The 22888-nt window shown below is 40.8% G+C and overlaps 3 protein-coding genes across 3 annotated transcripts; all 3 read left to right on the forward strand.

The window, feature by feature from the left end:
* Positions 1-1939: 1939 nt before the first annotated feature.
* Positions 1940-3333, forward strand: LOC149844185 (expansin-A4-like). Its single transcript, XM_090000385.1, has 3 exons — positions 1940-2161; positions 2279-2591; positions 2735-3333. Exons 1-3 carry the CDS (start codon positions 2005-2007, stop codon positions 3036-3038), a joined length of 774 nt encoding a protein of 257 aa, XP_089856511.1. The 5' UTR covers positions 1940-2004; the 3' UTR covers positions 3039-3333.
* A 9052-nt stretch (positions 3334-12385) lies between these two features.
* LOC149844186 (expansin-A4-like) lies at positions 12386-14042 on the forward strand. The gene is made up of 3 exons (XM_090000386.1): positions 12386-12599; positions 12723-13035; positions 13431-14042. Exons 1-3 carry the CDS (start codon positions 12446-12448, stop codon positions 13732-13734), a joined length of 771 nt encoding a protein of 256 aa, XP_089856512.1. The 5' UTR covers positions 12386-12445; the 3' UTR covers positions 13735-14042.
* Positions 14043-19563: 5521 nt separating this feature from the next.
* LOC149844187 (expansin-A4-like) lies at positions 19564-20681 on the forward strand. The gene is made up of 3 exons (XM_090002085.1): positions 19564-19734; positions 19832-20144; positions 20284-20681. Exons 1-3 carry the CDS (start codon positions 19581-19583, stop codon positions 20585-20587), a joined length of 771 nt encoding a protein of 256 aa, XP_089858211.1. The 5' UTR covers positions 19564-19580; the 3' UTR covers positions 20588-20681.
* The last annotated feature ends 2207 nt before the right edge of the window (positions 20682-22888 follow it).

Here is a 22888-nt window from a genome sequence, read left to right on the forward strand (position 1 = left end):
TTCCATATGAACAAGATGGACGATACCCAAAACCTACCAAGAGATTTTTCAAATTTTGGATTAATCTTAGCCGTTCAAATTTAGGCCGTTGATGCCATTCAATTTAGAGTTGTGGGACCCTTTTAGGTGGGGACCATTCATTTTTTATGTGTTTTGGGTGTCGTCCATCTTGACGATGAACGACATTCAAGTTCCCTAAACCTAATTTGGCCCTCCATGTGAACCGTGCCTGCCCCCATGGCCAACCACCTTATGACACGTCACACCCTCCACCTCCACATCCACAAGGGTCATGTGACTCTTGGGAGGCAAGCCTTAAATAGTCTGTCTGCCTTCCCAACCCACACCAGCCCCTGGGGATGCACAACCAGCCGAACAAGGTTGGGCTCGACTTGTTTAAGCTTGGCTTGAACCCGTTAAAAAAAATGAGCTGAGCTTGGACAAGGGTTCAGGATCACTACACATAAACGAGCCAACTTTGAACAAACAGTTTAGCTCGGATAACCTCGGTAAGCCCAATTAAGCTCGGCTCATGTAGTTATATAAAGAAATTAGATTTTATATATGTATTACTTTGTTCATAATAGTCATAAAAAATCTTACCTTAATGGGTAAGTTGTTGGTTTTCTTTAAGTGGTGTGGGTTCAAATTTCACCCTCTTTCTTTCTTTCAAGAAGGCTTTTAACATGAATTTCAGAAATTATTAAAACCTTTTTAAATTAAAGGTATTCAGCTCGAGTGGATCCTAGGCAAAGGTTGTTCAACAGCTAGATTTTCTTCTCGAGCCCGCCAGTCCAAGCTCAGTTCGAACCCGGCTCGTATGCATCCCTACCAACCCCTTCCCATCTCTCTCTCTCTCATTGACACCCATATCCTCATTCTGCAGATCTAATTTTTGAACAAATATATAATTAGATTTTAATTGAGATTAATTAAGTTGCATCATCATCCCTATGTGGGTTTCATTTTCCTGATTAGGTGCGACCATGGTTTGTCACTTGACACGGAATGGCGAGGGTTCTAAAACCAACAGTTGGTGTCCCTTGCCACAAACTCCAAGCTGGGTGCACTCCTCGGTGGGCAGGAGGAACTCAAGGGTTTTACCAACTGATGGCTTACCAATGTGATAGGGGTTTATACATTAACCTAAACCAAAAAAAAAGTTATCACAAAATTTTTTAATGTTTGGTCTCAACTTTACAGAAACAAAACAATCATACCATTGATGAACCATAATTAGCGGCACAATTTATTGGAGGGTTGGTCATTAAAGAAATAAAGAAAGGCCAATGACATCTGCCAACAACCTTTACCTTTCAGAGATTAGAGATTACAATTACTGAAATTCCAAATTTTGACTATAATGAGTTTTTGTGTTTCATTTTCATATTGACCAAAATGTAGGTTGATCATTAGTATTAAATTGGTCTTTCCCCTATCATGTCATTAGCAATAGCAGCCCTTTCTAGATTAGACTAATGAACTGTTGGATAACGATCGGTTCTGGGTTTTGTTTTGGCCTTAAAACACGACATGCAGTTTCTCAAAATAGAAGAGAAAAATGCATGCACAGTTAACAATGCTCTCTCTCTCTCTCTCTCTCTCTCTCTCTCTCTCTCTCTCTCTCTCTCTGTTTTGAATGGACACCACAGTAACATTTTGGAAGATGGTCCCTTTGGAGTATCTTTCATGATGTTTGTCAAGATTTACATATGCGGGCATGGGCCATTGTGGACCAATAGTATTTTTTTAAGCTAAGAAACCATGAATGTGCAGTGGGTCCCATGAGGTTTGCTGAAGGTTGTCAGTACCCAACATTTCCATGTGCAGTTCATTTGTATGTTAACTGCATCAAGTTTCTGAGACTTGGCCAAGTCATCTTCTCTTCAACTACCTCCCTCTTTTGCATTATAAATACCTTGCCTAACACAAGCAAACTCATCCAACTTCTCCTTTCTTATCTAGAGATCATCTCTTTCTCTGGATTTCTCAAAAAGAGTTCCAATGGCTTTCCTTAATTACTTCCCTGCAACTACACCAACTTCCTTCTTCCTCTTGTTTCTCTTGGCTGCCTTTTGTCCCACTGGATCCTATGGTGACTATGGATGGCAGGGTGGCCATGCCACTTTCTATGGTGGTGGTGATGCATCTGGGACTATGGGTAAGTTTTACACCGAATATCGGCTAGCATTGATCCTTTATATGTTGAAGAATGTGAATATTAATGAGTTGTAGGACTGTTTTGGTTTCTAATGTGTGATGATTCATGTTGATACAGGGGGAGCTTGTGGGTATGGCAACTTGTACAGCCAGGGCTATGGCACACTCACTGCTGCACTGAGCACTGCTTTGTTCAATGATGGATTGAGCTGTGGGTCCTGTTATGAAATGAAGTGCAATGGTGACCCCAGGTGGTGCCTCCCCGGCTCGATCATGGTGACGGCGACCAACTTTTGCCCGCCGAACTTCGCCTTGCCTAATAACAATGGTGGGTGGTGCAACCCTCCACTGCAACACTTTGACTTGGCTGAGCCCGCTTTCCTTCAAATTGCTCAGTACAGGGCCGGGATTGTCCCAGTTTCATTCAGAAGGTAAGAATTGGTTCTAGTTACTACTAGTGAGTGTCATAAGTATTACAACCTAGTCCTCTTAATCAGCATTTCCTGCTGAGAACCCATATTTGGTGAAAGAGAAACAAGTGGCTGATATGCTTTTGATTGGTTGTTGCTGACAGGGTCTCATGTGTGAAGAAAGGTGGAATAAGGTTCACAATCAATGGCCACTCTTACTTCAACTTGGTCCTCATCACCAATGTTGGGGGTGCAGGGGATGTCCATACAGTGTCCATCAAGGGGTCCAGAACAGGGTGGCAGCCCTTGTCCAGGAACTGGGGTCAGAACTGGCAAAGCAATGCATACCTAAATGGCCAATCCCTCTCTTTCCAAGTGACCACCAGTGATGGCAGAACTGTGACTAGCTACAATATGGTGCCAGCCAATTGGCAATTTGGGCAGACCTTTGAGGGTGGTCAATTCTAGACAAGGATAGGAGGGCACATAATTTCAAGGATTGTAGGACTAGGGCCATGAATGCTGAGGATGCTTCTTTAGCTCCCGCCTAGGCCATGATATGAGTTTTTCATATGTGCATATGATTTTTTTCTTTTAATGGCAGCATTGTTTGCCCTTGAAGTTCAAAGAGGCAGCAATAGTATTGGATGTTTGTTTAATTACTGTTTTATGCAAGGCAATTGTGTTACGTATATGTATACTTACCTCATGTAATATGAGAGTTATGGAGGATGCAGTTATGAAAATCTATTCTATTTTGACATTTCACCAGGGTGGTCCTCCAGTCTAGTCTATGATATTTGTTTGTTTATTGTTGCCCATCGGGAATTGATTCTAAGAATATTTAGCAGAATTCAGAAGGTACACCAACAAATCTGTAGTAACTCAGAAACAAAAGGACAGAGAATTTTTATATTAAGATGCACAATACGATGAACAGGACAAGGTAATTTTATATTAAGATACACAATAAGTTGAACAGACCAAGTAATTTACCTCTTAACATTGGAAAAGAAGGGGCGACTGTGATTGAATATAACCTCATCAGCACAATAGCTTGTTTTGGTGACATCCTGTGATACAGAGGAAACAAGCATCGTTACCAAAATCTTCATGCTTGCCGGTGATGAGTTAATAACTCATCTGACAGTTGGCCAGGCTTTTGATTTGCTATTAACTGTTCTACACAATATTAACTTGTTGATAAGGATTTCTTCTAAAAAGTTGTGTAATATAAGGGCTTGTTTGATGGCCTGTCCAAGATTGGACTAAATGAACGAACAAAACAGACAGAACACACGTTCTGTCTGTTCTGTAACAACTACTGTACTCGGTCTAACGCACGATTCTTTCCTTGCCCTGACCCAACCCATTCTGTCTGTTCTGCAGCGTCCAACGCTTGTTAGCGAGGGCGTGATTTGTGGCTGTGCCATCCCAAATCACACCCCGAACAAGCCATCAAGCAAGCCCTAATGGATCAAAGTTAGCTCACAAGGGATCTGCACATCTGGTAGAGGTGACTCGTGAACGTCACCATGATGAAGGGTCATTGTGAGTTCAAAATACATGGAGGGCATCCCTTACTTCAAGGTCTAAGTTTTGTGTAGTTCACAGTGGAAAATGGAGACCTCAAGGACTTTACCAACTGGAGGCCTACAAATATAAAGTCGGTGATGAGGAGGTTTTTCCCTTGGCCTACCCAAAAATGTATAATTACAATCGAGGCTCTGCTTGTTCGTAGCAGGTTATATGTTGCCCCCCGAAACACGTAGGTGCGTGTTCTCGGGTCTGAATGAGCACCATGTATGTAAGCACGTGGGGCTCGTTTCCCCGTGTGTGTCAGCATCACTTAACATCGGAGTCTGGTATGTTTGCAAAGATTTAAGTACCCTTTTTCACCATTAGCGTCATAAAACAATGTTTTGAGTAAAGGACAAAAATGTCCTCCCGGCAGAAAGGGTTAAAATCATCATCGTTTTTGCCCTAAGGAGTAAACTCATTTGCTTTAACAGGAGCTTCTCTCAATATGTCACCCTAAACATTATGGATCGCCCTTTGACGATGCACCATCTGTTGTAATAGGAGCTCCCTTTGACGACACACCATTTGCCATCGTATCCTACCGTCGGAGCACCCTTTGTCGTCGTCTGTTGTCGCCAAAGCACCATTTACCGTCGTCTGTTGTCACCAGAGCACCTTTTATCGTCACCGTCATTTACTATTGATGGAGCACCCTTTGTCGTTGTCTGTTCGTGAGAAATAATTGAACTATTAGAGGAATCAACATTATGTCTATTGTTTATCATGATATCAGTATGCAAGCGTCGAACTAAGTAGACAAATAAGAGCGATTTACAACAGAGATAATGGTGGCAGTGTCGAACTGAGTAGAGTAGTGATTTACAGTAGAAATCAGATAAGAGAGTAGCGATTTACAGTAGAAATCAGATCAGAGAGTATCGATTTATAGTAGAAATCAAATGAGAGAGTAGCGATTTACAGTAGAAATCAGATCAGTGAGTAGCAATTTACAGTAGAAATTAGATCAGAGAGTAGCGATTTACATTAGAAATCAGATCAGAGAGTAGCGATTTACATTAGAAATCAAATAAGAGAATAGCGATTTACAGTAGAAATCAGATCAGAGAGTAGCGATTTATAGTAGAAATCAGATCAGAGAGTAGCGATTTACAGTAGAAATCAGATCAGAGAATAGCGATTTACAGTAAAAATCAAATTAGAGAGTAGCGTTTTACAGTACAAATCAAATTTCTACTATAAATTGTTACTCTCTTATTTTATTTCTACTGTAAATCATTACTCTCTGATTTGATTTGTATTGTAAATCGCTACTCTCTTATCTGATTTATACTATAAATCGTTATTCTCTGGTTTGATTTCTACTGTAAATCGCTACTCGTTTATCTGATTTCTAATGTAAATCGTTACTCTCTGATCTAATTTTTATTGTAAATCGCTACTCTCTAATCTGATTTCTACTCAAGGCAGTATTAAGAAATGTTCAAGCAAGAAAACGAAGAAACAAAAACAATCAAACCACAAAGAAGAGGGACACATAGATTTACGTGAAAAAAACCTCCCCTCAAACTAAAAAGAGTAAAAAAAACCATGACCGCTAAGAGAGAAATCTTATTGCTCTTTTCAACAGTTACAAGAGGGAAAAAAGAAAGAATTTATATAAGGCAAGGGTGACAACCCTAAACCTAAACAAGTCGGATCCAAAAAAAATTTGTTCTGGGGGGCGCTGCCCCCAGAGACCCCTCGTCAGGGGCAGGGCCCCCTGGACTGTTAATCACGCAGCAGAACCCGCATCGAGGGAACCCTCAGATTCCCTCTTCTGTAAGAAAAAAACTATAAATCAGGCTCCACAACTCATCAGGCAGGAACGAGAAGGTGACCATGTGTTGTAACACAAGGTAAAAACAAAGGTGGAACATGCAAATCTATTAACGAGGAGCGAGAGGATATTTTTGTTCAACGCATATCTATCTTAGAGAAGGATATTTTCGTCAAAAGCATATCTACTTTTTTTATATGTTATTTTATTATAAAGTTGTCATAGGCAACATTGACATATGAATTATCGCAGGTCCCAAGATATTCTTTTGTACACACCGGAACACACAAATTTGTGTTTCAGAGAGAACACACAACACCCGCTCCTTCTTGTCTGGCAGGAGCAGTTAGTGCACGTCACCTTGTGTTAGGACGATGCAAGTTTGAATCCCAATGATATAGGGTTGTATAACTGGTAGGGGTCTGCCTAACTCGAGCTTGAAAAAAAATATATATTTATAATAAAATGCATTTAAGTTTGGTTTGTGAAACTGGATTGCTTATTTGGTTCTTCCCATTTTCCAGATTGTTTGTCATCACTTGTTTAGGGTTACACCAACTGTGAGAAACGACAACTTTCAATTTTTTGCAGTTGACATATAGGTACCTACTGTAAGGTGAATTTACGTTTAGACACCTTAGTTTTTAAATATTTAAGAAAGGCACCTTTTTCAGAGAATTGCTAAGAAGACCTGTGGTACTTATGGTATCACCTAACCCTAATTGATTATTTAAATCGATGCTTTTAACTTTTTCTTTGCTTTGAATTATTAAATGTCAACTTTTCGCTCTCTTAATTTTTGTAGTTTAGTTAAGGGAAAATAAGTAATTTCAGAGGGTAAGGTTAACACGGGTGATCATTGAGCAATTTCTTAAAAGGGTAGACATTTCTCTTAATATTTGAAAAACTGAGGCAGTTAAAACGCAAACACAGCATAGGTTAGGCGTCTATATGTAAATTACAGTTCAGTCTTGCAACTGTTATTTTGGCTTGGTATTAGATACTCTGTAAAAGATGGCTGCTTGCACATTCTAATATAAATTACCCTTAAGTTTTGCAGCTGTTATTTTGCCTTAATATTTATATACTATGTAGAAGACGGCAACTTGCACATATCTTGGTTTATAGAATTGTAGTCATCACACAAAATTTTCTGTTACTGAGACACGTTGTTGTACTTATTATTCTGGTTGTTGCCGCAGTTTGCTTAGATTTATAACGTATTTCATGTATCAATGTTGCAAAAATACTTTGCCTTCACATGTAATTGATTATGCAGACGGCATGACAACGGAAGAAAGCCTGGTTCAGATCATTGATCGACAAGAGAAAGTCCTGCAAAAACAAGTTAATTCTTCTAGTAAAAGAGTAATGACAACATCATGACTTGGAAGAGTGCACTTGAAAACCAGCAAAAGACACGTGAGCTTGATATCTTTCGTTATTTAAGTAAAATTTTGAAGAAGAAATATTTTTTTTAGTAGAGTAGAATGTAAAAACCCTAATTTTTAAGTAATTTTTTGTGGGCTTACCTCTTGACAGGGAATTGCCATCACAAGAATGGTTTTTACAATGGCAATAATGGGCTTTTGATGATTCAATTCTGACCAATTGGCAGACTTCTTTATGGGTCTGCTTCAGCATCTTCGTTTCATTATCTCTTGTTTACCAAAAGGTATTATTTCTGTATAAAAAGGGTGTTTGTTACTACCCCACCCACCGAAAGCCACTTTCTCAAAAAAGGGATGCCGGAATGGAAAATATTTTCCATGAGTAGAGTTTTGATAGGAAAGAAGCTTTTTTGCATTTATTATGTGGGCCCCACCATATATTTCACATGTTTGTTTTACCTCTAAGAAAGAAGAAAGGCTTCTTTTTTATTGGAAAGGACATGAGAGAAAAAAAAAGTCATAAGTTTTACCCCCATGTGCATAGGGGAAGATAGTGCCCTATTAGTTTTAGAGGATTTAGGGTGGAGAGCTCTACAATGCTTGTACACACATAGTTACTTAATTCACTTTGTTTTATTTGATTATCAATGTGGCCTATGGCATCCATGTATGCTGACTGCTGAGGGAGGGCTGGATAAGATTTAATGAATTTGGGGTTTTTGTGTTGGTGCTCACAAAGTGTTTGCTGAATTTTCTAAGGTCACATAGAGAAAACTTTTCATAACCTTTCGGTTTCTCAACAACCTTTAATTGCTTCCATATCTGTTGTGTTGATGTTTTTTTTTTTCGGATAGTCCCAAGGGAACAACCCAACTACTGCACATTGGCTGGCCTTCAGTTGGTGAAACCCTTGATGTCCCCCCTTCACATTGGAGAGTGCACCCAGCTTCGACCTTGCAGCAGGGGATGCCACCCATGGGTTTTGAACTTGTGGCACTCGGTCAACTTAACTTAGTGAAGTTCACAAGTCACCCATACCTGATGAGTGGAGCCCTTGTGAGCTTTTTGTGTTGATGTTGATATGAAGATTTTTCTCATTTTTACTTTTGTAGGATGGATTGGTCACAAAAGGGTCCTATTTATACAGCAGAAAAGGGAGGTAGTTGAAGAGAAGATGACTTAGTTTTTTTTTTAGAAAGGGACAAAGCGAGGGTCCTCCCAAAGTCTCTAGAGACTTAATGTAGTTAACTTACCAATTGAGGTGCACATGGAAATATTGGGTAGGGACAACCAGTAGCTAACCTCATGGGACCTACTGCACATGAATGCTATTTGACCCTAAAAAAAACTTTGGGCCCACGACGGCCCATGCCCACATGCATGCTCCAAAGGGACCATGTACCAGAATGGCCTTGATTCACATGAGATGGGTAGCTGCATTTGTTTTTGGATTTATAACCCCAAAAAACCACACCTAGCACGAAGACCTGGCCGCACTGGCTCAGCCTGCCATACATACGGTCGTGCCGGCAGTGTAAAACTCTGAGGCTAGGACCCCTGCCCCCAGAGCCTATGCTACGCATTGGCTTGCGCAGAGAGGCAACACCAATGAGAATAGAACCTTGACTGCCCCATCTAGCAGTGAAGGCCCCAACCCACTGAAGATAGCTGCATGCATTTCCTTTTCTTGTTTGAAGCACCACATTTCATGTTTTAAGGCTTATTCAAAAACCCAATCTTATTTGCAAATGGCTGCTAATTACATCATAGGGGGAAAACCCCATTTAATTACTAATGATTTTCTTTAGGAAGATTTTAATATTAATGACCAAATTGATGCATTTTGGTCAATATGAAAATGAAACACAAAATCCCATTACAGTCAAAACTATGAATTGGGGTCATTGTAATCTTTGAAAAGTAGAGAATGTAGGCAGATGACATTGACCAACACTGCCATAAATGGTGCCCCTGATTAAGGTTCATACATGGTAAAGTTTGTAGCGAGGGTGATGCTTCTTTTGGTCGCATATTGTAAAATCTTGCTGTGTTTTTTTTTCCATTCTTTTGACTATGAAGGAAAATCCTCTCAGACAACAACGAACCGAGTCACTTAATGGATCCATCTCCCTATGAAGTAAAACTCTGGGTTGAGGACATAACCACCCATGTGCCCCAACCGTAATAAAGCAAAGGCAGCTCCCATGCACCAGCCAGATTCGATCCTGGGCCTTCAGCTTCGCACAGGAGACTCCGCTGACCACATATTAGACTGTTATCATAGAGTGTGTTTGCCCATCCTTACCATATATTCCCTTCATCATTGCCTCTCATTATGCAAACAAACGGGGCTTTGCTGGCAGCCGTTGATCGCTTGAGTGAAGGGTGATAATTTGACATCTCATCTACTGCCTAGTTTTTGTCTTTGTCTTTGTTTTTGTTTTTTTTATTTATAACCCGAAGAAATAAATATGGCCGACCACATCCTTACCATAGACCTAGAATGATTTTCTTGTTTGGTTCATATAGCCCACCCCAATTGTTTTGGGATGAAGGCGTAGTTGTTGTTGTTGTTATTTATAATAATAGTTTTTGTTGTTGTTATTTATAACCCGAAAAAACCACACTCGATACAAAGACTTAACCGCGCTGATTTAGCCTGGGTCATTACACCCACAGCGTAAAACTCTAAAGCTAGGACCCCTGCCCTGAGAGCCTATGCTATCTGCTCTCCATCTGAACTATGAAGGTGTCCCAAACATCCAGCCACCTTTGGACACGTTACACCTCTCTACAGCACATCAGCAAGGGTCATGGGACTATGTGACGCAGGCCAAGAATTAAATGAGACACCAATGCCTTCCCATTAGGGATTTTATTCTTGTTATTGCTTTGACTCATATTTCTCTAAGGGCTGGAACTCATTGTCACGCCCTTCGTTCTGAGGGATTGTAGAACGAAAAGCAGAAATGGAGTCGCTATACGATGTTCACCCAAGGCTGCAATAGCTATAACGAAGATCGAGGAAACTGTGTGTTGCTTGTTGCTTGTTGCTTGTTGCTCTAGGGAGCCCGAGATCTCGTATCCTTACGGGATGGAAGGGCACTATTTCATAGAAGTTCATTGGTATCTTCTTTTTATAGGATTTCTCAGGTTTATTCGAGAAAATAGGATCCCAATTATAACCGGATTGGGATTCGTTATGCAGTTTTGTGTCCGAGTCTAAACTGAGATTGAATAGATAGTTGGTTCCAGGTTCAGTCTGATCATTTTTTTTCTCAGGAAAAATTTGCATACAGGCACCTAACTTATCATACAATTACGTTTAACCTCCTACTCTGTTTAAGTTACTTTTCAATCGCTTCTTTTTTTACTCTGTAAAATGACAATTTAACCATATCTTTTCTTTAAATATTTGAATGTTACTTTCTGTAGTTGTCAAGCAGGTAAAGTCAAATAAGCAACTTTAGGAAGAGTTTGATTCTTTAAAATAATACCGTAACCATGCCTTAAATGATTAAGTATCATTTTGTGTAATTGTCGCCAGTTAAGGCCAATTAAGTAATTTTAATAAAAAGTGACATAGGCGATTGTTTGAGCAATTTGTTGAAAATACAGGCAGCTATGTGAAAGTTTCAATAAGTAGGCGGTTAAATGTTAATTTTTCTTAACTTAGGCACCTAGATGTAAACTTCCATCCAACGCCAAATCTTGATAAGATTAAGCTGCATCGGATTTAGTAATGACTAGATCCGAACCAAATCTCTCTCTCTCTCTCTCTCTCTCTCTCTCTCTCTCTCTCTCTCTCTCTCTCTCTCTCTCTCAACCCTTGATAAAACATAATTTGATTTATGAGAATGCCATTTTCTTCTTTGCATTCCTCCTGCTTTTGGCTAAGAAGTATGCATCATCTAACAAGCAAGAAAGGTTATAAAAATGAAAAAATTAAATTAAATAAACAGTGAAAGAATTTGCAAGAACAAATTGAAAGCTTAGTGACAAACGTTTTTTCGGCAAAATGCCGTTTTTAAAAAACTTGCAAGAAATTGAAAAAAAATCATAAATCTCACATTTTTTTGGCAAAATCTTGGCAATAAAAGATTAAATTATTTAAAAATAAAAATACATGATTTTTTCAGAATAAATAGCCGTTTAAAACTTAAATATTAAGTTTAAATCATGTTATTTATGTTTTTTCATAAATCTCACGAGAATTGTAGTTTTAAACTTTCAGGCAATTTCTCGGGAGATTTTCATAAATCACGCGATATTTGTCACTATGACTGAAAGAATGTTAGGTGCTAACCAGGTTTTCCACTTCCATACGTTATATATATGACCAAAAGAAGCATCACCCTCACGAGGTCTACCAAATATGAACCTTAATCACGGGCACCATTTATGGGAGTGTTGGTCAATCAATGACATTTGCCTACAATCCCTAATTTTCAAAGGTTAAAATGACCCCAATTCCGAATTTTGACTATAATGGGGTTTTGACATTTGTGTTTCATTTTCATATTGAGCAAAATGCATTAAGTTGATCATTAGTATTAAATGGGTCCTGTCCCAATGATGCAATTTGCTCATAAGATTGAGTTTGGTCTAATGCTGGTTGTGGGGTTTGGGTTTTTGGTCTTAAAACATGACATGTGGTGCCTCAAACAGGAAAAGAAGATGCATGCAGCTATCCATTTCTTGTGAATTGAGACCATTTTAGTGCATGGTTCCTTTGGATCATGTTTCATGAGGTTTGTCAAGTTCATCATGTGGACATGGGCCATTGTGGGCCAAGACCCTAAGAGCAAAAGTAGCTTAAAAAGCATGCAGGTGCAGTAGGTCCCATGAGATTAGCTGATGGTGGTCTGTACCCAACATTTCCATGTGCAGTTCATTGTGTATGTTAATTGACATTAAAGACTCTACAAACTTGGCCGGCAAAAATAGGAGAGCCCTTGTTTTGTCTCTTTATACACAGAACCAAGTGATCTCCTCTTCAGCTACCTCCCTTTTCAGCACTATAAATAAGACCTTCCCTTTGCCTAGCACAACCAAACTCACCCAACTTTTCCTTTCATCTCTAGACTTGAGCTCTTGATTGCATTCTTAAAAAGAGTAGAGTTGCAATGACTACTCTTGACTTCTTTACAACTACACCAATTTCCTTCTGCATCTTGCTTCTCTTGTTTATTCTTTGTCCTATTGGCTCTTATGGTGACTATGGATGGCAAGGTGGTCATGCCACTTTCTATGGTGGAGGTGATGCATCAGGGACTATGGGTAAGTTTTACGCCGAATATCGGCTAGCATTGATCTTTTTGTATGTTGAAGGAAGAAGGTGAATTATCATCCAGTTGGCGGGTTGGTTTGGTTTTTAATGTGTGATTATTCATGTTGATACAGGGGGAGCTTGTGGGTATGGAAACTTGTACAGCCAGGGTTATGGCACGCTCACTGCTGCGCTTAGCACTGCTTTGTTCAATGACGGATTGAGCTGCGGGTCCTGTTATGAGATGAAGTGCAACAGCGACCCCAAGTGGTGCCTCCCTGGCACCATCATGGTGACGGCAACCAACTTTTGCCCGCCGAACTATGCCTTGCCTAATGACAATGGTGGATGGTGCAACCCTCCACTGCAACACTTTGACTTGGCTGAGCCTGCTTTCCTGCAAATTGCTCAGTACAGGGCCGGGATTGTCCCAGTTGCATTCAGAAGGTAATAATTGGTTCTAGACTTCTTAGTCTCATAAGTGTTACAAACTAGTCAGCACACAAGGGCTCTGCACACCTGGCTAGGTGGGTCAACTTAAGGCTTTCAAGTAGAAAGAGGCCGAGAGTTCGATACCCGAAGTCTGAATCTTTTGTGGCAAGGACTAAGACAAGTGGGATACCATCCCCAGTGGGCTGAGGGGAGTAATTGTGGAGTTTTACACTGCAGACCCCGACTCCAAACCACGCCCGTATAGAACACCATAACAGTGCTCTCTCCATGTCATATTAGAAAAAATACTACTGACCAGGGATCTTAATGAGCATTTCCTGTTGACAACCCATGTTTTGCTGAAAGAGAAACAAGTGGCTGATATGTTTTTGATTGGTTGTTGTTGACAGGGTCCCATGTGTGAAGAAAGGTGGAATAAGGTTCACAATCAATGGCCACTCTTACTTCAACTTGGTCCTCATCACCAACGTTGGGGGTGCAGGGGATATCCATGCAGTGTCCATCAAGGGGTCCAGAACAGGGTGGCAGCCCATGTCCAGGAACTGGGGCCAGAATTGGCAGAGCAATGCATACCTAAATGGCCAGTCCCTCTCCTTCCAAGTCACCACAAGTGATGGCAGGACTGTGACTAGCTATAATGTGGTGCCTACCAATTGGCAATTTGGGCAGACCTTTGAAGGTGGTCAATTCTAGACAAGGATAACAAGACGGTTTTTGGAAGACAATGAGGATTGCAGGACTTGGGCCATGAATGCTGAGGAGGCTTCTTAGCTCCCGCTAGGCCATAATATGAGTTTGTTATAGGCATATATATGTGCATATGATTTTTTTATGATAGAATTGCCTGTCCTTGAAGTGCAAAGAGGCAATAGTAATAGCAGTTTGTAATAACTACTGTTTTATGTAAGGCATTGTGTACATACATGTATACTTGTCTCATTTAATGTGAGATTTATGGAAGAAGCCATTCTGTTTTGGCATTGGCTGGAGTGGTCCACCAACCTTTCCTATCCTGTTTATTTGCTTATTGCCATCATTTAGCAGAGTGCAGAAGGCACAGCAACAGATCAGTTGGGTTTAACAGAAACAAAAAGGCAAAAAAAGTTTTATATCAAGTCACATTATAAGATGAACAAGCCAAGTAATTTACCACTAACATTGGGGCAGAGGTGATGAATTAATGTGACTGAATGGAGCCTCGCCAATACAATAGTTGTTTTGGCTGTATATTATGAATTGTGATACAGAGGTAACAAGCATGGTTGCCAAAAACTTCATGCTTGGAGGTGATGAATTAATGACTTGATGTTTCAAATGTGACAGTTAGCCAGGACTGTGATATGCTGTAAACTGTTCTAGACAATATTTACTTGTTGGGAAGGATTTCTTAAAAAAGTTGCATTACAAGATGCATTCTGGAAGAGGGAGCCCTTGTGGACAATTGACTGCCCTCTTTATGGGTCTGTTCCAGCATCTTAGTTTCAAAAGGTTTTTTCCTCCTCTTTCATCTCCGCGCAAAAATAGTAACTCCAACAAACCATGATTTTACCTGAATCTAATCCTAGTGCAACTGGTGAGTTTATACAAACAAAATGCTTCTAAGGTTACCCACACTGTATATTTATCAAACAACACCTCTAAGGAAATCTCTGAGTTCAAGATCATTTATTGTTTTAGATATCATATTTTTGCAGGAACTTGTTGAAAAGTCCTCGTCGAATGCAAATTTTCACAAAAGAAAAAAGGAAATGAAACGCAAAAAGGGGAAAAGTCTCTCCTGATTTAGTTATTGAATTTGAAAAACAAGTCCCCAACAGTTCTTTGCAGCCTTAAGCAAGGTTATGACACACTCTTCTTGAAATCTTCTCCCTGATTTATGTTAATTCTAAAATCTATAACTGCTGCAATTTTAGGATGCTATTTCCATGAATGATTCACTTGAACAACCAGATAGAAGGATGAACGTTTGGGTGGCCACTGGTCTTGTAATTCTCCTGCCATCTAATTCGGACCCAAAACAGCATTCAGAAGCCCCATGATTTGGCAGTAGTAAAATATTTCACAAATCACATGCTTATCACTCAACCAGTCTGAATAGTTCAGCAGCCTGCATATTGGGATGCCTACTGCATGTAATCTTCCAATAATCCAGACCCTGATTCATTCACTTTATTCTAATCACCAATACCCTAGAAGGGGAGGAAAAAAACGCATTCTAAAGTAATATTTGACCAATCCATCTCATAAAGTAAAATGAGAAAAATCTGCATACCAATATCAATAGAATGGACAAGAAAATAGTTAAGGGTGACACCTATTGAGCAGAGCAGAATCCATTTAGGAAATTAAACAAACACTTTGTGAGCACAAGTGAGTAAATCTCAAATATATTAAATATCATGCGACCATCTGTTAACATGCATGGTTGTGGCTTCCACACTTTTTGATAGCGAACGAATCAAAGTGATATGTCAAATCACTGGTCCTTGGTGTTTTGGCATCCTCACCGTCTGTTCCCTTCGTCATTGCATTACATTATGCAAACAAGCTGGGCCTTCGCTGATGGCCAACTTGATGTCACCATCAGAGGCCCTATTGCCTGTGATTGATCACTTGAATGGACACCCACAACCCCAAAATGGGTGATTTTGCATATCATCACTCATCAGTTTTCTGTCCAAAGATCCTTATACCTGACCCGATCTGTCCCGTGAGGGTCATGTAACCCACTCTTCGGAGGCAAAACATGGATGCACTGTCTCTCAAGTGCAGTTATGGTTAGGGGTCGCCATCGGTTCGGACTGGACCGACCCGATTAGGGCCCGACTCATGTCTTCGCCCGAGCAGGGCCAGACTCGTTCATGCTTGGCCTCAGGTCAGGTTCGGGCCGAGCCTTTTAGGCCTGACCTGGTTAATATGTTGGGGCTATCCGGCCCTATGTAATTTATACAGTGGCCCGGCCTAATTAGAGCCCTATTACCTAATCGGACGGGCCCAGCCTGACTTCATCCGAGCTGGGGCTGCAAATTGCAGCTCTCGACAGGATTCAGGCTGGGTACCTTAAATCCGGCCGGGCACCGGGCCCGATGCCCACCACTAGTTATGGTCGTACCATCTCTTAATGTTCAATCCCCACTGCACACCTCACTTGCTAACCATGTATCTCAATAGGGATATATGAGAATGGAGCCCACACACCCTCCATATCAGCAGCACAACTAGGGATGGCAGTGGACCGGGGGAAAGCGGGGCCCTGCCTCGCCCGATTTGGACCAGGGATTAAGGGTATGAAACGGGGATGGAGGCGGGGACGAAGGTTAAAATCCATCCCCGGGGATGGACGTACACTTTTCCCCTGCCCCGCCCTGTCCCCGTCATGATTCCCGCCTCATCCCCGCCCCGACCCGTCCCGTCCCCACCACTTTTTCCCGCAATATCCCCGCCCCACCTCATCCCCGTTTTAACCGGGGATGGAGGACATGCAACGGGGATGAAGGCGGGTGGAGGTTCTAATCTTGAGGCGGGGCGGTGGTGGAGACCTTGTCCCCCGCCCCGCCCCACCCCACTGCCATCCCTAAGCACAACCCTTTGACGTAGCAGCAAATATAAACTTGGATTTTAGAATAAGGAGGAGTTCATCCTCTTCTTTGTATTTCTCCTTGTTTTGCTTGACCTACTCATCATCTAAAATGAAAGAAATGTGTAATAAAATGTGCAACAAAAACTGAAACAATGTCAAGTACCATCATCACATATAGGGATGGCAGTGGACAAGGGGAAAACCCTGCCCTGCCTAGTTCCATTTGGACCGTGGATGGAGGATATGAAACAGGGATCGAGGTTAAAATCAAAACCAGTGCGGGGATGAACTTAGGCTTTCTCCGGCCTACCCTGCCCTGCCTCGTCCTGTTTGAACCGAGGTTAAAATCAAAACTAGCGTGGGGATAGACTTACGCTTCCCCCGCCCCACCCTGCCTCGTCCTGTTTGAACCGAGAATGTAGAACATGAAACAGGGATGAAGGCGGAGATGGAGGTTAAAATCAAAACCCGTGCAGAGATGATGGGCGGAATTTTGAGACAGGGTGGGCGCGGAGTCCTTATCCCCCGCCCCCGCCTAGTCCATTGCCATCCCTACATAACAAGATTTTCAAAGTATGATTTCCATTTCCGTACGTTATGTGACCTAAAAAAACATTACCCTCACGGCAAGTTCTACCATATGTGAAGCTTGATTAAGGACACCATTTATGGGGGTGTTGTCAATCAATGACATCTGCCTAGGGCTGGTAAATGAACCTAGCAGCTCTTGGTTCGACTCGGTTCAGCTCGTCGAAGACTTATAGCAAGCCAAGTCACAAGCTGCTTGACCAATATAAACGAGTTGAGCCCTAACATAAGGTGTAGGTCAGCTCGTGTAAGCTCGTGGCTCAATACCTATCCCAAATGGTTTTCTTGTCTAAGCAGTTAGGGAGTTGGTCTTTCAAGTGTGAGGTTTTTATTTTGAATCCTGTCATTTTAGCCTTAAAATTCCCACAAACTTTTTTACACGAGCTGGCTCAAGCGCGACTGGTTAAGCTTGTGCTCGGCTTAGGTCAACATGGTTCTGAGCCCGAGCTGGGTTCATTTGTAAACGAGCCGAGCCTGAAGACCGACCACTCCTGCATCTGCCTACAATCTTTACTTTTCAAAGATCACAATGACCCCAATTCCGAATTTGGACTACAATGGGATAGTGTTACATTTTCATATTGACCAAAATGCAATAAGTTGTTCATTAGTATTAAATGGGTTCTGCCCCTATGATGTGATTAACAGCAATTTGCACACAAGATTTGGTTTTGGATAATGTTGGTATTGTGTTTTCTGTAATGGTCTTAAAACATGACGTGTTGGCTCAAACAAGAAAGGAAAATGCATGGACCTGTCCGTTTCTTGTGAACAGAGACCATTTTGGTACATGGCCCTTTGGATCATGTTTCATGAGGTTGATCAAGATCATCAAGTGGGTATTAGCCATTGTTGCCTTGTACTTTGTAGCTGAAAAGGCATGCATGTGCAGTGGTCCCATGAAGGATAGCTGCTGGTAGGGGTGGGCAATGGGATGGGCCAAGCTGAAAAGATATGTGTCGGGTTTGGGTCAAGGTTTTAGGCTTGGGCCTGTTAGTTACCGGGCTAAAACCCAGCCTGTTATATACGTGGGATGGGCTTGGGTTGCTCCTCAAGCCCGGCTCGATGAGCTTGAGCTATTTATTAATTTTTTAATAATATAAAAATTTAAGAAATTAACTAATTACATAGTAACTTTGTAACTATTACTATTTACCTAATTAATTACATTAATTTTATGAAACTTAGAAAGATAATTAGTTGGGTACATGAGAAATTGTTAATTATTTTTATATACCTAATTAGTTGCACAAATTTTATAAGAATTAAATTATTAATTTTATTAATAAATAACCTACAAAATCGCTTCACATTGGCCCAATTGGGCCGGGTCATGGGAAAAGAGAAACAATGCGAGAGAAGAGATATAGAGAAGAGAAGAGACAGAACGGTATACGTCGTTTTGTTCAATGAATGAACCTACATCCAAGAAATAAAGAGCTCTTATTTATTCTTTATTCAAAAAAGAGAAAAAAATTATATAAGATACATATGAGAGATTTTGGGAGAGAAGAGAGGGAGGAGTAAAACCACATGTTACAAGAGAAGAAAAAAGAAAGAAAGAATAAAGAAAAATATGAAAAAAAATAGAAAGATCTGAGTCGACCCCTCTTCCTTTGCAATAGATCTTTTGTTTCTAATTGTTCCTCCTTTCTGTATGCTTCACTTGCCTTCTTTTCAATGGCTTTTTGAGTGCATACTTACCTTAGATGACATACCTTTTATATTTTTGATATCATCTTGATTCTTTACCAAATTTGTAGATTTCTTATTTTCCAATGCTTGAGTGGCCAGGTCGTTTGGTCGATTTTACCACTATGGCATATCCTTTCAGCCATACCATTCTTACTATAATGTAGTCTTACCTTCTCAGTTGGCACCATCCTGCGAATCATCATTACCTTTATGGTGCTTGCCTCTGTGGATAGCATAGTCAGCATTACCTGTATGCTAGCTAGTTTTCTTATTTTCCTTACCTGTATGATGGCCAGTTTTCTTATTTTCAATATTCAGTTTGCCTGCATGGACAACATAGTCAGCCTTGCCTGTATGCTGCCCAGTTTTCTGCTCTTCAAACCCGAGCCCACTAAGAACCGGGTCAGGCCGCACTTAAAACCTGGTGAACTGAGCTCTAAACGGGCCTGGGTGGGGCTGTCCACCCCTAGCTTCTGGTTGTCTCCAAGCAACATCTCCATGTGCGCTTCATTTGTATGTTAACTACATTTAAGTCTTTAAAAACTTGCTGGCTCCAACAACCTGCTTTTTGCTATATAAATAGGACCCTTTCTTTGCCTAACACAAGCAAATGCATCCAACTTCTCCTTTCATCTCTAGGCTTCAGCTCTTGCACTGTATTCCTAAAAGAGTTGCAATGGCTACTCTTAACTTCTTTGCAATTATGCCAACTTCTTTCTTCCTCTCGTTTCTCTTGTTTTTCTTTTGCCCTACTGCCTCCTATGGTGACTATGTATGGCAAAGTGGCCATGCTACCTTCTATGGTGGAGGTGATGCATCAGGGACTATGGGTAGGTTAGCATTGATCCTTTTGTAGGTTGAAGAAGATGAATTGTCCTGAGTTAATTGCTTTGGTATTTAATGTATGAATGATTCATATCGGTACAGGGGGAGCTTGTGGGTATGGCAACCTGTACAGCCAGGGCTATGGAACACTCACTGCTGCACTTAGCACTGCGTTGTTCAATGATGGATTGAGTTGCGGGTCCTGTTATGAGATGAGGTGCACCGACAACCCCAAATGGTGCCTTCCCGGCACGATCACGGTGACAGCGACCAACTTTTGCCCGCCAAACTATGCATTGCCTAATGACAATGGTGGATGGTGCAACCCTCCATTGCAGCACTTTGAATTGGCTGAGCCTGCTTTCCTGCAAATTGCTCAGTACAGGGCCGGGATTGTCCCAGTTTCATTCAGAAGGTAAGAATTCGTTCTAGTTACTACTAGTGTCCTAAGTATTACAACCTAGTCCTCTTAATCAGCATTTCCTGCTGAGAACCCATATTTGGTGAAAGAGAAACAAGTGGCTGATATACTTTTGATTGGTTGTTGTTGACAGGGTCCCTTGTGTGAAGAAAGGTGGAATAAGGTTCACAATCAATGGCTACTCTTACTTCAACTTGGTCCTCATCACCAACGTTGGGGGTGCAGGGGATGTTCATGCATTGTCCATCAAAGGGTCCAGAACAGGGTGGCAGACCATGTCCAGGAACTGGGGTCAGAACTGGCAGAGCAATGCATACCTAAATGGACAATCCCTCTCCTTCCAAGTGACCACCAGTGATGGCAGGACTGTGACTAGCTATAATGTGGTGCCAGCCGATTGGCAATTTGGGCAGACCTTTGAGGGTGGTCAATTGTAGACAAGGATAGCACGACATATAAATTTATTGTTTTATTTGGAAGACAATGGTTAGGGGCAATGATTGTAGGACTAGTGCTAATGCTGGGGTGGCCTATTAGCTCCCGCTTGGCCTTAATATGAGTTTGTTATATATATATATATATATATATATATATATATATATATATATATATATATATATATATATATATATATACACTATTTCCCCTGAATTGAAGACTCAATAATATTGGAAGTTTTATAACCAGTGGAGTTGTTAATTGTTCCGTCATATGTAAGGCACTTGTGTTACTTACATGCACTATGAAAATGTGGTATTGGGGTTGCCAAACCCATCCCAACGAGAGCAGATCAGGTGATCCATCAAATCACTTTAAGAAAGTGATTTCATATCTCCACCATTCATTGTTTCATCCCAGAGGACCCCATGGTCTTTATACAATTTGTGGATGGTGAGGATTCCCAATCACTTTCCTTAAAGTGATTTGGCAGATCACCTGATCTGCTCTCCATCCCAACACAATGCTTTAGCCATAGCAAACTCGTGACTCAGAGTCGGATTGCCCAATCCTTGACTCGCAAGTCAGTGGATCTACTTGGTAACTCGGACACAAGGACCCCATGGTCTTTATACAATTTGTGGATGGTGAGGATGTCAAATCACTTTCCTTGGCGATCACCTGAGCTGCTCTCCATCCCAACACAGTGCTTTAGCCATAGTTGTCCAACTCGTAACTTGCGAGTCAGAGGGTTGACTGGATAATTCGCACGAGTTAGGACTATGCATTTTTTAGTGTTAAGATATAAAAAAAAATCAAAATTGATATTGTATAATCTAGCACATGACATCAATGACTAAGCTATATAAGTATTCAACTATACATAATTGTTAATATTTATGATTTAAAAACATATAATTCTTTATAACAAGTATTCTTTTATGGGAATTATGCATTAAAATCATAAAATGCATGAAAAAAAATACATAAAAAGCATGTAGATCGACGTCCTGAATCGATGACCCAATTGGGATCCGATCCGGGTTGACCAGCCTGGTTTACCAACTATGGCTTTAGCAATATCATTACTCTCAGACAACATAGGGTTTCAAGGAAACCACAATGCACTGTTCCCAAAGAGCAGTGGGTGGTGGGAAAACCGCAGTGCATCTCCAATCCAAGTCTCCCAAATAGTGGAATTGGAACCAAGTTCCACCATATCATTTGGTCATTTTCCAGCAACAAAGAACTTGGTAGTAAATGATTGCAATTCTACTGAAATCCTGGAATCTAGATGCACCCTAATAAGCGACTTAGCATAAATGCTTCAAATTGCACAAGTTACGGGTCCATGGCTACTTTGGATCCATTAGATAAACATAGTCAATTGATGTAAGCAGACTCTTGAGGTGTAATGACTATGGAGGGCTACAATTCTCATCTAGCGTGGCCTACTGTGCATGTTTTCAAACATAGCATCTCAATCAGGCCTGAGAATTGGTCTTGGTGTGTTGGCTCTAGGGTGGTAAAATTCCGGTTGGATCAATTCTCGGTTCTAGATCCGATGCCTTTCTCTCCAAGACAGATCCACAAATAGGATCCATCTGAGCACTTGACGAAATTTCAGATTTGTCTGATTGGATCCCGTTGGAATCATATTTTGATCAATGTTTTGTAATGGAGTTATGTTCCAATCCATATCAAATCCAAATTGTTTCTTTTTTTCACTAGTGAAAGCCTTGTTTTGCACCTTTTATGCAGGACCCAAAGTTATTTACAAAAATCCAATCTAGATCCAAACCCACTACCATTTAATCTATATCATGTTGCAATTAGAGTTACCAGAAGTGCCATAGGACATAGAGAAGCGTGCTTCCCTGAGGTGTGTTTTGGAAACGCGAAACGTGGCACTTTCAAAACTTCTTGAAAAGCACAAAAAAATTTGAGAAGCACCACAAGGCATGGAAAGCGCGCTTTTCAATTTAAAAAAAGCATGCTTTCTCCTCGCTTTTTTTCTCTTTTTTCACTTTCGCCTCGCTTCCTACGCTTACTCGAAGTGCATTTTAGAAGTGCGAAATGTGGTACTTACGAAACGTGCTTGAAAAGTGCCAAAAAATAAAAAAGTGCACTTTTCATTTAGGGAAAGCTCGCTTGCTCGCTTCCCCCTCACTTTTCCCTTTTTTCATTTTTTTATATTTTTATTTTATTTTTTCTCTTTTTTTGCTTTCCCTTTCCTTCTTAGGTCGCTTTCGAAATGATTCTTGATTCACTTCTAAGTTAAAAGTGTCATGCTTTGCGCT

Source organism: Nuphar pumila, chromosome 3, assembly GCF_984573655.1.
Source record: "Nuphar pumila chromosome 3, dmNupPumi1.hap1.1, whole genome shotgun sequence".
Taxonomy (NCBI): domain Eukaryota; kingdom Viridiplantae; phylum Streptophyta; class Magnoliopsida; order Nymphaeales; family Nymphaeaceae; genus Nuphar; species Nuphar pumila.

Bases quoted from the DNA above. Each gene is read 5' to 3' on its own strand.
- LOC149844185 (XM_090000385.1), top strand. From the start codon at position 2,005: ATGGCTTTCCTTAATTACTTCCCTGCAACTACACCAACTTCCTTCTTC. The intron at 2,162-2,278 runs GTAAGTTTTACA...ATGTTGATACAG, and splicing joins TGATGCATCTGGGACTATGG to GGGGAGCTTGTGGGTATGGC. The intron at 2,592-2,734 runs GTAAGAATTGGT...TGTTGCTGACAG, and splicing joins GTCCCAGTTTCATTCAGAAG to GGTCTCATGTGTGAAGAAAG.
- LOC149844186 (XM_090000386.1), top strand. From the start codon at position 12,446: ATGACTACTCTTGACTTCTTTACAACTACACCAATTTCCTTCTGCATC. The intron at 12,600-12,722 runs GTAAGTTTTACG...ATGTTGATACAG, and splicing joins TGATGCATCAGGGACTATGG to GGGGAGCTTGTGGGTATGGA. The intron at 13,036-13,430 runs GTAATAATTGGT...TGTTGTTGACAG, and splicing joins GTCCCAGTTGCATTCAGAAG to GGTCCCATGTGTGAAGAAAG.
- LOC149844187 (XM_090002085.1), top strand. From the start codon at position 19,581: ATGGCTACTCTTAACTTCTTTGCAATTATGCCAACTTCTTTCTTCCTC. The intron at 19,735-19,831 runs GTAGGTTAGCAT...ATATCGGTACAG, and splicing joins TGATGCATCAGGGACTATGG to GGGGAGCTTGTGGGTATGGC. The intron at 20,145-20,283 runs GTAAGAATTCGT...TGTTGTTGACAG, and splicing joins GTCCCAGTTTCATTCAGAAG to GGTCCCTTGTGTGAAGAAAG.